Source organism: Sminthopsis crassicaudata, chromosome 2, assembly GCF_048593235.1.
Source record: "Sminthopsis crassicaudata isolate SCR6 chromosome 2, ASM4859323v1, whole genome shotgun sequence".
NCBI lineage: Eukaryota > Metazoa > Chordata > Mammalia > Dasyuromorphia > Dasyuridae > Sminthopsis > Sminthopsis crassicaudata.
In genome coordinates, this window is record NC_133618.1 from 494,799,241 (window position 1) to 494,813,691 (window position 14,451).

Below are 14,451 nucleotides of genomic sequence, written 5' to 3' on the forward strand. Positions count from 1 at the left end.
GACTGTGAGTAACTTAAATATGAAGACAATGAGTTTAAGGAATCTGACTACATAGATAATGACACTATCAACAGAAATAGAGGAGGTAAGAAGAGGGAAGGGTGTGTGGGGAAAAAGTAATGTGTTGTTTTAGACTTGGAGTCAGAGATACCTTTGGGATCTGGAGATTTCAAAAAAAGGAATTGATAGTGCAGGACCAAAATTTAGAAGAGACTGGATATATAGATATGAGATATGGACATATAGATATGGATATATATAGCTATATAATTCCCATGAATCCATGGGAGCTAAAGAGATTGACAAGAGATTGAAGTAGACTCAGGAAAGTAACCTGGGGTACAGAAAAACATAGGACACAAAGATTTATCAAAGAGATTGAAAATAAGCAGTTTACAAGGAGGAGAACCAGGAGAGGGCATTGTCACAAAATCCATGGACTAGTAAAAGTGTGTAGTTTAACGATGAAGAGAGGTTAAAAATGTTAAGAACTAAAAACCATTGGATGTTGTCAATTAAAAGATAATTGGTAACTTTAAGGGAGAAGTTTCCTTTAATTGATGGGATCAGAAGTTCCATTACAAGTTGAAAGGTATGAGCTAAGAAAACAGACATAAAGAATATAGTCAGGTTTTGTTTTTTTTTTAAAAAGAAGTTTGACTGTAAAAAGAAGAGATATAGGATGATAGTTTGAGGAGATGGTAGGGATTAAATAAAGGTCTTTTAAAAGGGACATAAATAGACAAGGAGAAATTGAAGATTAGGAAAATAGGATGATAGAAGCAAGCTCCATGGCAAGGAAAAGATGAGATCAAGGATAGAAATAGAGGGGTTAGCATTTGTTAGGGGAAAAAAAAATGGAAGAACAAAAGAAGAGAGTAAGAAAAGATACTGAGGTGACTTGGAGTGTAGAGCTTGCAACAGATGGACTTGTATTTGTCAAGGTCCTCTGTTGATGAGAAGGCTTTTTTTGGGAGGGAGGGGGGAAGTTTGTAGGTAGTTTGAGGAGACTAAGATAAGTAAGAAACTGACTGTGAGGAGTAGAAAAGAGTAAGAGAACTGATGTACATGGCAAAGGTCCAGTTGAGACTAGATAATATAAATTTGTAGTAGACCCATCCATCACAGTTTTATGATTTCATCATTATTCAGCAGTATTTGGGAGAAAAGGTAGATGAAGGGGATAATCTTGAGTTGGGATTAAAAAGGGAATTAATTGTAGAAGGATAAAGAGAAAGAGACTTAAGGGTAAAGGACTTATCAAAATGAATTGGTTAACTATAGGGTCAAGAGTGTTAAACAAGAAAAGGTTAATAAGGCTAGTTAAAAAGTTTAGGAAAAAAGGGATGGAGTGATTCTAGTTGATGGAGAACAGGTTTAAGATACAAGGAGAGATGGAAGTATAAGCAATTCTGATCAGACAAAAGAAACACTTTTGAGTGGTGACAAAACACTCTTTGTGTGGCTACAATGGAGTGAAGGTATTTGAACAAGTGAGATTCAATATATCTACCCAGAAGTGTAGTATAATCAAGAGTACTTGCTAACACGCTGCACTCAACTCACAAGGGTATACAAAAGTATTTGACAGCAATATGGCTGTACTTACAATGTTATTTTATTTTGCAGCACCATCAAATTGGAAAAAGACTTGAACACTGAAGCATAATCATATACTCAGAGCGTGTCTGAAATGTGCAGCAAGGAGACATACAAAAATCTATCAATGTACTCCATTATCTGACATTGGCATGACAAGCATAAGCACATGCAAAACCAGAGTAACTGAACATAGAACTTTCTACCCCCAAATGGTATGTTCAATGTAAGTGTTCAGTTAAGCTAAGATACACCAATCAGTGTGTTGTTAACTGGACAGACAAGGATACACTGTATCCTTTCCTATATTGAAATCCTAATGGTATTCAGTTTACTATAGTAAACTTGTATTTTAGCTTATATCCAAAGCCAAAAATCCATATCCAGTATCTTTGGAGCCACTAGGCACGAATATATCTGCAATCCACAACAAAACTGAAAATACAGCCTATACTTGTGAGCCGTAGAGGCAGAGAGGATACAACATATCTTTCTCTGGTGGAAGGACAACAAACAAAATTAAAATTTCTCCTTTGACAAAGATAGAACATATGCTTATTTCCTGAAGAGTCACATCAAGACCATATCTTTTGTAGTACTTAGTGGAGAAAGTAGGGAATATGCCCTGCATTTCCAAAAGAAGGTTTGACAGGACTGGTGGTTTTCATTTCCAAGTTGGTAACCCAAATGTGCATGAAAAAAGATGCATGACACAGGGACAACACCCTCTTAAGCCGTGCTTTTCATAAAACCAGTCTGTACTGGCAGCCTTTAAGAATGAAGAGATGAAACATTGATAACTGTGCTTCAAGACAGCACGGGACACACTGAAGACCTCAAGCAATCCTTACAAATGCAGAGGTTTACCAGTGATACATGAGCCAGGGACAAACAGGAGTTTGTCCTCTTCAAATCCCGTGCAACATTGGTTGCACGATGAACTTCGCTGCTGGATTTGGCACCGGACACACAAAGCTTCCTCTGCATCTCCTGATGTTTAAAAAAAGCAGCAAGACCCTTCACACATGGTTCATGTTCTTATCGTTCACTTGAGCGCCTCTGATTTGTTGGGGGGAAAGGGAAGAAGAGACACTTGGTGGATGAAGTTTGGCTTAACTCCCCAAAGCCCGACTCTCCCAGGGGAATTCGCTGCTTCAGGGTACTTTACCTTCGTGCTGGGCTGGGTCTTGCTGGAGCCGTATTCATATTTCTTCTTTCCGCTGCCTTATTAATATCTGAAAGGAATAATCAACCCATCTGTTCAATGCTATGGAATAAAAACAAGATCATCAGCAAATTTCAAATGAGAGCAACAACAAAAAAAATACAATTGCCAAACAGATGGTGCAAGAAAAATCCATTCAGCAAAGACACATTGTCACTTGGGCAATTTTTATTAAGACAGTACAATGTCATGACTTGTTAAGGAATAGCCCTCAGTTTACAATGAATACAAATATTGGGCAAAACGGATTCTTTAATGACTAATACTGTAGCAAGTCTTGAAATCACAATTCCTGAAGGGTAAAATTTAACCCCCTTCACCAGCCCTTGTGTGGACTGGCTTTAGGGGCCTTTGAAGTTTTTAATAAGGTAAAAAAGAACAAAGGGCTAGGCAATATTTTTTTGTTACTAAGAAATGCTGGTTAACCAGAATCAGATCAAAACTTATGTTTTAGAAGGCAAGCAAGCCCAGCTTTACCAGGCAATTCTCACATTTTTATGCTGCCTTACCATTGAATAGAAATTCCCATAATGAAATGGTAGAACTGTAGATGATTGGTCTAACTGTCAATTGAAATACTCTACAACCTTCTAAAATTCAACACCCTTTATAGTCAAAAATGAACTTTCAAGGGCCCAGAGATGCAGGATTTACTTCCAACTCAAGTACATTTGGTCTATCAGACTCAAGTAATGTAATAAATACTATCAATTATAATAGTGAAATTATGTGCTCCTTTAAATAAGTTTCCATCAGAAGAACTTTGCACACACAGTACATAAAGTACAAAAGATAGACTAACATGGAATCATGAAGTTAAAGACACACTAACATGGTTAGCCAAAAACTGCTTGGCAACATATGGATAATGCAATAGTGGAGAAGCTGAGAACTGAAGATGTACCAGAAGACCTGTATCCGATAAAGCTGTCATGAAACTCACAGTTTACTTATATCCAGGATGACTAGCTGGCTTAAAAATGTCAATCATGTGAGAAAATTTTTTTTCCTTAATCCAAATGGGGACAATTAAAAGTATATTATCAAATATTTTTAAGCATTCACAAAGCTACGATGCTTAAAGATGATTATATTTAGAAAAAAAAATTTCTATTCGAATTCTTGAATTGAAACTAATATCCCATAAAGTAACTAATTTTGTCTTGTGTTCTCTAAGTCAATTCAATATACATTATTCTAATTTGAGCTTCAAGTAAGAATTCTTTATTTACAATTTTAAATGAGGAAGCTTTCTCCACAAAATCTAGAAAAAAGATCAATAGCTCTTTGATTAAGAAAAAAATTGAGGACAATAGAAAAACTGAACAGAAACACATTTCACCAAAATAGAAGGTATGTTTTTTATTTAGCATGACTTGGCTGTAATTGTTACTTTTTTTTTTTTTTTTTTTTAAATACAGGATACATTTTCTCAATAGTTCTGAGGCAATGATACTCTGGACCACACCTCTACAAATTGCAATGTGCAGTTCTTCAAGCTCTATTATTTCTAGATTTGAATATTCTTACATTCTTTAGGGAAAATGTGCCACCAGAATCATTTAGCTGTTAGGAACAATGGTCTAAAAGATGGGGAGGTTTGTCTGTTCAATCATTTTGTATAATATAGTATCTGGTTCAAATAGAAATCTAATCATTTTCCTCATCATTTCACCCAATTTCAAAGTATTTCGGCAACTGTGAATGCATGTATAAAAACTATAAAATCAGGGCTATACTTTGCTATAGGCACCTAAAAATTTCGGATTAGATGAATATTTAGGTGATGAGCTGATAAAAATAATGCTAACATTTGCTTTCCATTAGTTTACAGGTACTTCTATTCACTCTAGAAATGCTACCTATTTGCCAATTTTAGAGTGATATAGATACCAATTTCAGAACAATACAGAATCATAAAATCTGAGCTGGAAGATATCTTTAGGGATATCTGATCCAAAACCTGTCACCTAACTATTGAGAAAACATATCCTGTATAGAAATCCGATGAATAGCTATCCAGCCTCTGAACATTTCCAGTGGCTCCATATTGTTAAATCCCTCCACCCTCCATTTCTGGCCCCTTAGGACAGTTGCCCACCACTCACCTATCCCTACCTTATATTCGGAAAGCAATTTTCCTTTCCTGAGTGGCTCCTGGGACTTCCTAGGATCTTCTGTACCAGTAGACTTGTTTGTGCACAGAGCACCTACAGGGTGCAACACCATTGTTGAAAGGTAGGGCCAAGGGACAGGGATGAGAACTGCTGTTTTATAGGCAGACACATAGAAGTTCAGAAGGAGTCAATAGAGCTGTATTCTGGCTGGAACGTCTACCAACCAGATGTATGGAACATTGCCCACTGCCCACTGTTGTTAGGTAGTGGAAAAAAATGGAAAGAAGTGTGTTATATGACCTAAATGCAAAAGTATCTCTAGTGAGAATGAAATAATATTTTGAAGGATGCTAAAATTAAAAAAAATTATTTCTAAAGTCAAATATTTTGAGTGTTTTTACAATGTTTTGTACCTTTAAATCACTTGAACAATAATTTACCTTTGAGTGCGAGTGTGAATTTTTAAACATTTTCTTTTACATGAAAAGGCAATATACCAGGTAGTAAACAAGTGCCAACCCACTTTCCTTCTTTGGGCCTCAGTTTCCTCATCTGTAAAACAAATGGATTAGACAGATGATTCTTCCTTTTCCACTTTAAGGTATTATGTCTTAGCCTCATATCGATTTGACTGATATGATTTAATAATATTTGTTTCTCCTACAAAGTCTTTAAATAACTTTTCATAATTCATTGTCGGAATCATAGATAGCCTTTTAAAAGCAGCATACTAAGTCTTTAAAGTTAGGTACTCCAATTTAAAATTTTATGTTCTTTGAATAGTTTATTTTTCATTCAAATCTTGGCAGAATAGGAAATTTCACTAAGAGCAGGAAACTATACTAATTTTTTTTTTTTTTTATCTAGAAATGACAAGATTTAAACATATAAAAAAAGATATTATTTCTACCCAGTTGGATTGGTATTTTTTTTTTTAAAGTGATGTTAAAAGCAGTGATCTACGTTAGGAATAAAAAAAATTTCACTGAATTTTTAGATAATCTGAAGATTTTTAAGTGGAAGAAGAATGAATACGCTATTAAAAGCAAAATTCAATTCAAGAGATTCCAAAATGATTTGATTCCATCCCCAAAATGTATTGGCTCTGTAATTCCAAAGGTTCACTAAAAAGGTTTCCTTTCAAAATGTAAATATTTCTGGGATTAAAGGGTTTTGATATGAATTACTTTAATCAAATATCTTCAATTTCAACATCTATCTAGGCCAGGATGCTCTATAATGAGGAAGTTTAATATAAAGAAGGAGGGAGAAATAAGGGAGGAAGGAAATTATTATTTTGAAGTACTTCCATAGTGGGGTGTGTCAAAGACTAGCATGAAGAGATTGGGCAAACTATGCCTAGAAAGAAGAGGGAGAATTCTTTTTCCCTTTACTTTAACCCTGTCACTGTCTCCAGAACATGAAGGCTGCCTTTTTCTTCCTAACAAACTCAAATATTTATTTCTACGTTTTATTAAGTGGTCCCACTATTGTTGTTCAGTCATTTCCAATCATGTCTGCCTTTGTGATCCCATTTGAGATTTTTCTTGGCAAAGATATTGGAATGGTTTGTCATCTCCTTCTCCAGCTCATTTTACAGACGAGGAAACTGAGGCAAACTGGATTAAGTGATTTGCCAAGGGTCACACAGCTAAGAAGAGTTTGAGGCCAGATATGAAGTCAAGAAGATGTCTTCCTCACTTCAGGCCTAGCACTCTGCACTGTGCCACCACCTACTACCACTCAAAACCATGATATTTGAAGGCGCAGTCTTAGATTAAAAACATATCTATTTCCAGGTGACCTTCTGAAAATTGAAGTAAAATTTTTTAAAAAGAGAAAATATACCAATTTAAGGAATGTTGCATAGAAATACAAAATGTGAAATAATTTGAAAGATCAATTTAACAGGAATAAATTGAATGCTTACAGTCCACAAAAGAGATTCGTTATTACTATAGTTTTATTTTTGACTAATATTTTAGATAAATATCGAAGTTGTCTCTAGATAAATTTGTATGTGAAAAATATATATCACATGAAGTAGTAAGTACAAGAGCTGCTTACCTTACCTATCTTAGTTGCCTTTAACAAAGGCAACCCTTCTTCCCCTCCAAAATCTGGACCTCTTTACACGCCATGAATCCCTAAGCAATGGAATACACTGAGGACTGGAATTATTAGCACTGTGAGCCTAGGAATCGATACCGAGGGACAGTACCACCACCCACCCATTATAACATTCCTAGGGATGATATAAATAGTAATGATAATAAAACTACCTTCAAAAGACTCATGAGAACTCACTTCCAGTTGATCAATGATGGACAGAGGTAGCTACACCCAGAGAAGAAACACTGGGAAGTGAATGTAAATTGTTAGCACTAATATCTGTCTGCCCAGGTTACATGTACCTTCGGAATCTAATGCTTATTGTACAACAAGAAAATGGTATTTACACACATGTATTGTATCTAGGTTATATTGTAACACATGTAAAATGTATGAGACTGCCTGTCATCGGGGGGAGGGAGTAGAGGGAGGAGGGGATAATTTGGAAAAATAAATACAAGGGATAATATTATAAAAAAAAAGACTCATGAGAAAAGATGAAATCTTAGTAATCAGAAATGATTCAATACAAATAAGGTGATGAGAAAGATGTCACTATAAGGCACTTAAGAAAAATATATTGTCAAGAAAGTGACTGTCATAGCTTTTGAGCTCCTAAATAAAGGAGGAGGGAGAGAGCAAGAAATGACACCCAAACACTACCACTTTCCTTCTATTTCCTTTTCCAGAAAATAGACCTGGTTCATTCTATAATTAGATATCTCTGTTCAATGTATTATATAATCTCATCAAGCAAATCTTCCTTCCCTTTTTAAACCTGTTCTTTATGCTCAGCATAGTACCTGGCATACTAAATATCATATAAATGTTAATTGTTACTACCACTACTACTGATGTTATTGCTGCTGCTACCACCACCACCACCACCACCACCCACCACCTGTAAGGATTTCTTTATATTTGGAAAACTCCAGCAAAAAGGATTCAATCATTTTATTTGCTTTTCTTATACAAAAGAATATACCTATTTGCAATTAGAAAAAAGTAACATCATTCCTGGAAAAAGGAATGAAAAAAAAAAAAAAAAAAAAAGGTACTCTTTACTAATCCTAAGAGGGCCTAGGGAATAATGATCTGTCTGGATTGTACAATGATAACCAGTTCCAATATATAGATCCATAGGGACTCCACTATCAAAATCAAAAATCCATTATTATTTAGTTAAGTCTACATACAATCTCTATTGTCCCATTATATAATCCCTTTGTCCCTTTCTTTGTTATTGATATTTTATTGATCTAAGCAATTAATCTAAATAAAAATTTTTATTAGCATATACATTAGACAGTCCTGTCTTCCAAATGAAAACAGTGTTGAGCACAGAATGAGTGAGTACACCTAGTATCCATGATCTTGTTTTAAGTTATTTACCTTACTTCTTCAATTGGTTAAGTTATTTAACTTAATATTTCAATTGATTTTTCAAATTATTTTGCATTTTATTTCTATGTGACACTGCTTGAATTGGTATTTTTTTTCTTAAAAAAATTTTTTTAACTTCAATTTTTAAAAGGTCACTTGGAAACAGATACATATTTAATCCAAAATTCTTCACCTTTACCATATAAGGTAAATAACTTAATCTTTAAGCTATTTTATGTCTTTGTACCTTGCTTTTTTCAATCAGAAAAAAGTACATAACATGATCTATTCCACCTTATAGCATAAATAATTAGATTAAAAACAATGATATTGTAAGCCTTCACTACTTTGGAAAAATAAAGAAGGACAATCTAAATGAGAATAATACCTAATATTAAACATATATATATATATATATATATATATATATATATATATATATATATATATAGTTTTATTAAAACATTCAGTAGCTCAAGTGGGACAATAAATTATGTTTGGGTTAAGTAGAGGTCCTTGGGGGAACTATGTAGAATAATTCATAATTAACGTATCAGTTGTCTATTAAAAAAAAGTGCTACAGAAGAATACTAAATTTGCAGTAAGAGGATTTGAGTGACCTTATGTAATTTCAGCACTTTGGGACTCAGCTTTCTCATTTATAAGGAAGCTAGATGAGAGAACCTCTAAAATTCCTTCTACTTCTAAATTTATAATCCTTTAGTATACACATACATGCTCCCAAATGGTGGGATAGCTTATTACTATTTTTAATAAGCAAACTAGACACCACAAGCAACCTTTTATTCTATTTTCTCAGTAAACGTTTTTCAGAATTTCACAAAACCTCCATATAAACATACATCCAGAATTAATGAGTCCAAATTGATGGATGAGATTTTGTAATCTGTATTACCATATGTGTTAAGAAGTAAGAATACTTCCAATGAAAGAATTGTTATTAGTGTCCTTGATAGAAAATAAGTTCAAACAAGGGGAAAGACATCTGGTGGGTATGGGGGCATAAAAGAGTTCTCTACCTTTAATAACGGAGTTCAGAGGTTTTCCCTCAAAGATATTAAGAAATTCAGTTATTCATCTATCATATCAGACTATTCAGGAAAAAAAAAAGATAAAATTTTATTGTTACTTAGCTTTCATTCTGTGGGCAGCTAGATGGTGAAATGGATAGAGTGCTGGGCCAGAAGTCAGGAAGACCCAGTTTCCTGAATTCAAATTGGGCCTCAGACAACTTACTTAGCTATGTGATCCTCAACAAGTCAGTTAACCCAGTCTACCTCAATTTCCTCATCTGTAAAATGAGCTGGAGAAGGAGACCGCAAACAACTCCAGTATCTTTGCCAGGAAAACCACAAATGGAATCATGAAAAGTCAAACCCAACTGAAAAATGACAACAGCTTTCATTCTCTGTCAAATTCTATTTTAGAAAAATTATTTCCCTCCCCTCTATAATAGTAATTACAGAAGTCATTAAATTAAATTTCAATAAAAATGAAAGTTCTTAGAATAATATAGACAGCAGAGTCCACACTTATCTACAAAGATAGAGGAAACACTAACTATACAGGGTGAAAGAAGTGAATTCAAGCTATAGAGTTCTAATCATGGTAGTGTTCTAAAAAGGTTTGTGTTTACTAATTCTATTCAATACCATCTGATGGATTTTAAAAGTATTCTTTGGATATGCATTGAAATTTTAAGTTTCCTTTTCTGACCTTCCAGTCACAAAATAAACTAATTACTGATCTAGCCACATTTGATATTATGTCTTCCAAGTTTTTGTGACTCTTTGGGGACAAACTGACAACTAATATTTTCTAAATTCCACAAATCAGAATTGTCAATAAGGTTTGGTCGCTGAGATTGGAGCTCTTCTTTCTCCTTTGAGACATTTTTTCTTTCAGATCCAAATGCAGCTATTCACAAAAATATGGATATGTGCATCACATCATATTCACACCAACAGAAGGAAAATAGGAGTAAATCTAAAGTTAATGAGCCTGGAGGCTTTCTTTCTTTTTAATCTAAGAAAGTGAAAGCAGTGAAAAGCTAAAGCTAGAAGATGAGACAGTTGAATTTAAAGATGGAGTGAAATGCCCAAAAGGAGATTTTGATTATGCTGGAGAAACTACTTCTAACTGTATAGCTTCTTTTATTATCCCTTCCTTTTTGAAGATATAGGGATTTCAAGACTTCTAACTTCCATAAAATTATTAAACAAACAAAAACTATTTTTTTTTGCTCAAAACCCAATAACACAAATTCATGCATGAACAGAACTATAATTATAAATCAGAAACCTGGCAAAGATTAAGTATTGTTACAATTATAATTACAATCCATTACATATCTACTTCTATTGTTACAATTATAACAATTTATTGCCTATATTTCAATTATTTTCTTGTGTAGACTTGCATCTTGAACTCAGTGTGAACTTTCCCTGAATACACACAAGAAATCATAAAACAGCAAATTAACATAGCATCAAGGCAATGTACTCATTCCATTTTAGGAGTCTCTGTGTGTCTATCCTTATTTGTTATAGGGAAACACAAATAGGATTTAGATCAGGAGAAAAAAGAAATTACATCCTTAACATTTGGATTAAAAAAACCGTGAGTTTTAGTAACAAAAGTTACTGTAGCTATTTAATAATAAATTATAAATTTCTCTTACAAAACCTCCATTCTCTCTTAAAACAGTTCCCCCCCCCCATTTTTTGGTTAAAGCAACACAATTTTCTGAACACAAGTCATTATAAAGAATAAATTTTCTAATGTCAATTCTACTTTTAACATATAAATGACCTAACTCTACTTGGGCACAAAAATTATCTTCCTCAAAAGCCAAACTTTTGCACAGTTCTCAAAACGTTACTCTTGATTTATAGGTTGAAACTAATCTTAAAAAATACAATTAATTTAACATTTAAATCAACCTTACTTTTTCCTTGCTAAGACATATTTTAAAAAACAGGTACTAGAGCATTGAGGTAGCTCCATAGTGCAGTGGATCAGCCCTGAAGTCAGGAGGACCCAAGTTCAAATCCATCCTCAGACACTTAACACTTCCTTGCTGTGTGACCCTGGGCAAGTCACTTAACCCCAATTGCCTCAGGGGAAAAAAAATCAAGTGTCACATCAGTGCAGGTCAAAAGTCAGTAAGCTTTATAGAAAGCAATGCTTTAAAAGGCTGGGTGAGAAAAACATACTTAAATGTTAGTAGAATTTCAACTCTCTGGGGACAATTATTTCTTCAATGTAAAAAGAACTAATATGGTTGACCTATTCAATTTATCTACTTAGCATAGAAGGGGAAAAAATGACAATGTGTGAGAGCATTTATGATAATAATCAAATTATCTGAAAAGCAGCAGGCATGTTGTTATTATATATCCTGCTGTCATTCTGTTTTGTGTTCCCCTATTTGTTTCTTTTTCAGAAAGTGACTCCATCCCTTTAGTACCATTCATAATGAATGTAGAAAATTCTTTTTTGGGGGAGGAAGGGGAGGTGGTAATTATTCTTTTAAAAGTCAATAATTCATTTAATTTCATTCCAGAGATTTTAGGTTGTGGTAAACTTATTTCACAGGACAAACCTTTTGCTCACACTTATGTGACACCGACATTTGAAACCAACAAGAAGGTTAAAATCCTCTTCATTGGTGAATCATATGAGTTCTATTTTGGGACAGTTATTTTATATTTTCATAATAAGAGTCAAATGTAAGTGAGCAACATTAAGTAAAAGGAAAACAAATATTAAATATCCTCTCCCGAACTGCTTTTCTTAAAAGTAAAATTTTATTTATTATTAACTGGGTCTCAGAAATGCACTGCGATTTGCAGTTCAATAAGGCAATGATTTTTTTTGAAAAAGGAAGACTCAAACATCCAAATTTTTTTTTTCGGTGGGAAGAATACATCAGTCATTCCCAAATCCCTGTCCAAAGATGATTCCTTTTGAAACGGCTTGAATGAAATCAAAGTTGTATTTCCCTTCACAAGAGAAATCTGTTTAGAAACATAGAGTTGACTTTATTCTTATATAATTTTATATTAAAACCATATATTACCTCAAAAAATACGGAATAAAAGATCCCCAGAACAACCCAAGAATTTACTATATCAGCAATTCCCTTTAAATAATTTCAACAGTGCCTGTTAGAAAATATACGTGAAAACAAGATTTTCGGTGACTTTTGACATTCCCTTAACCTCTACCAACAGTTTGAAAAACTAGAAAAACAATATGCAAAAACTAGACACATTAAATGGCTTCAACAAATCGGTTTTTATAAGCGTGCAGCATTGAACATTGCTTCTAGGAGGGCTATTTCCATGAGAAGTTACAGACTTGGTTCTGGACTTCATGTTTAAGAAATGTGTCAAACTTTAAAGAAAATCCCAAGGATGAGAGAGGGGGAAAGAGGTGATGCAGAAGCCAGATTTAAAGGAGAAACCATCCTGTTTCTATACCAACAAAGAGACAAGGAGATATTCATCCGGGTAAACAAGGATTGAGTTTCAGTGTTTCGGAACGTCGCGCTTTCACGCCACAGATTGACTTAGGCAGCAGCAAGTGTCATCATTTGTTTCCCAAGTGCAAAAAGCCAAAGCTCTTCCCGTCAGCTTTCGTAGAAACCACCAGGCTGCTCTTTTAGTAAACAGTAACCAGCCCGACACGGTGCACTCTGCGGCCCTTTGGGACCGGGAGGGAGCGCTAACCAGCCAGGAACGACAGTGTAGTACACGGATGAAGCCCTGAGGTACTGGGCACCTCACATCTCCGGGCGCCGCAAGCACGCCCCCGAGGCGCTCCGGGGTAAACCGCGGCACTGGGAGAGGCCCACAACCGCTCAGCGGGAGCAGGAGCCAGAAGCAGGGCGGCGGGGGGGGAGGGTTAGTCAGTCTTCAAACTCCTGGGGAAGCGTGGGAACATCCCATCACTTTCCGGTACCCAATCCCGCACCGGGACGAAGCGGGGACGGCCAGAAGGCCTTAGGGAGGACGACTGGCGGAGGTGGGGTGGGGACAGACGCGCGCAGACGGCGGAGGGAACGCGCTCCTTCCAACCTTGCAGACACTTCAAGTCTCGCCCCGGTGCGGTGCGCGCCACGCTGCCGGGGGGCGGAGGGAAAAGAGCCGGGAGGAGAGCGCGAGGCGACGCGAAGGGAAGGAGCAGACAGCGCGCGGGCGCGCACGAGGCCAATGAGGACCGAGGATCGAGGACCGAAGACCGAAAGGGGGGCCCCGGGTTTGGAGCGAGCGAGCGGGGGCGGGGGAGGGGAGACGCGCGCCGAACGGGCTCCTTTCTCCCTTCATCTCATCCTCCCATCCTATCCTGGCCTTCCGATTAGCCGGTATCGCGTAGACCCCAGCTGACAAGCACTTGGTTTCTCCCCCATCCCCGTCACTCACCGCTACCAGAGTGGTGGGCCTTCCCCAGCCGTTCTTTTCCTCAAGGGGCAGCCACCGCCTCCGCGGCTGCCGTCATGTATGCCTAGGCCGCTGGGGCCTCCTCCTTCCCGTAGCCGTCCGTCGTAGGACAAAGGCGCCACCAACCGACCGGCGCGGGCACGAGAGAATGGCGGCCCCGGCGGAAAGTGGGGTGGGAGGCGGAGGGGCAGGGGGAGGGGGACGAAGGCCCGGGGACCGCGCACGTAATGGGTGCGCGGCAATGTCGCGAGAGAACGCCGGTTTACGGCAGGTCGAGTAGAAAGCACCGAGGGCTATCGGCCCCGCCCCCTCCCTGTCTATAAATTGGAGGGGTGGGAGGGTGGTTTATATGTGTCAGTTGGGCGGTTGGGAATGGCAGTTAACCTGTTCTCGAGCTTGGGCCAGTGACGGTTCCTTCGGAAAACTGAATACCGTCCTCACTTCCCTACCATTTCTTGTCCATGGGTTTCCCAGCTGGTCCCTCCTACCAAGCATCAGGATGTCAGCCCTCTATTTTTTTTTTTTTTTTTGCATCTGATTCTGGGTTCAA

General features: G+C 36.8%; 1 protein-coding gene across 9 annotated transcripts in view; it reads right to left on the reverse strand.

Annotated features, from left to right (window-relative positions):
- Positions 1-14,143, reverse strand: part of NCOA5 (nuclear receptor coactivator 5) — a 30,351-nt gene extending 16,208 nt beyond the window's left edge. The window contains exons 1-4 of one of the 9 annotated variants that reach the window (XM_074293575.1): positions 13,884-14,139; positions 5,382-5,493; positions 4,943-5,034; positions 2,768-2,834 (exon numbers count right to left, since the gene is read on the reverse strand). In XM_074293575.1, the coding sequence (XP_074149676.1) occupies positions 2,768-2,805 (38 nt within the window). In that variant the 5' untranslated portion in view covers positions 2,806-2,834; positions 4,943-5,034; positions 5,382-5,493; positions 13,884-14,139. Of the gene's footprint in view, positions 1-2,767; positions 2,835-4,932; positions 5,195-5,381; positions 5,494-13,883 lie in introns of all 9 variants that reach the window. The other 8 variants (XM_074293571.1, XM_074293569.1, XM_074293568.1 and 5 more) reach the window with 8 other exon arrangements.
- Between the last annotated feature and the right edge of the window lie 308 nt (positions 14,144-14,451).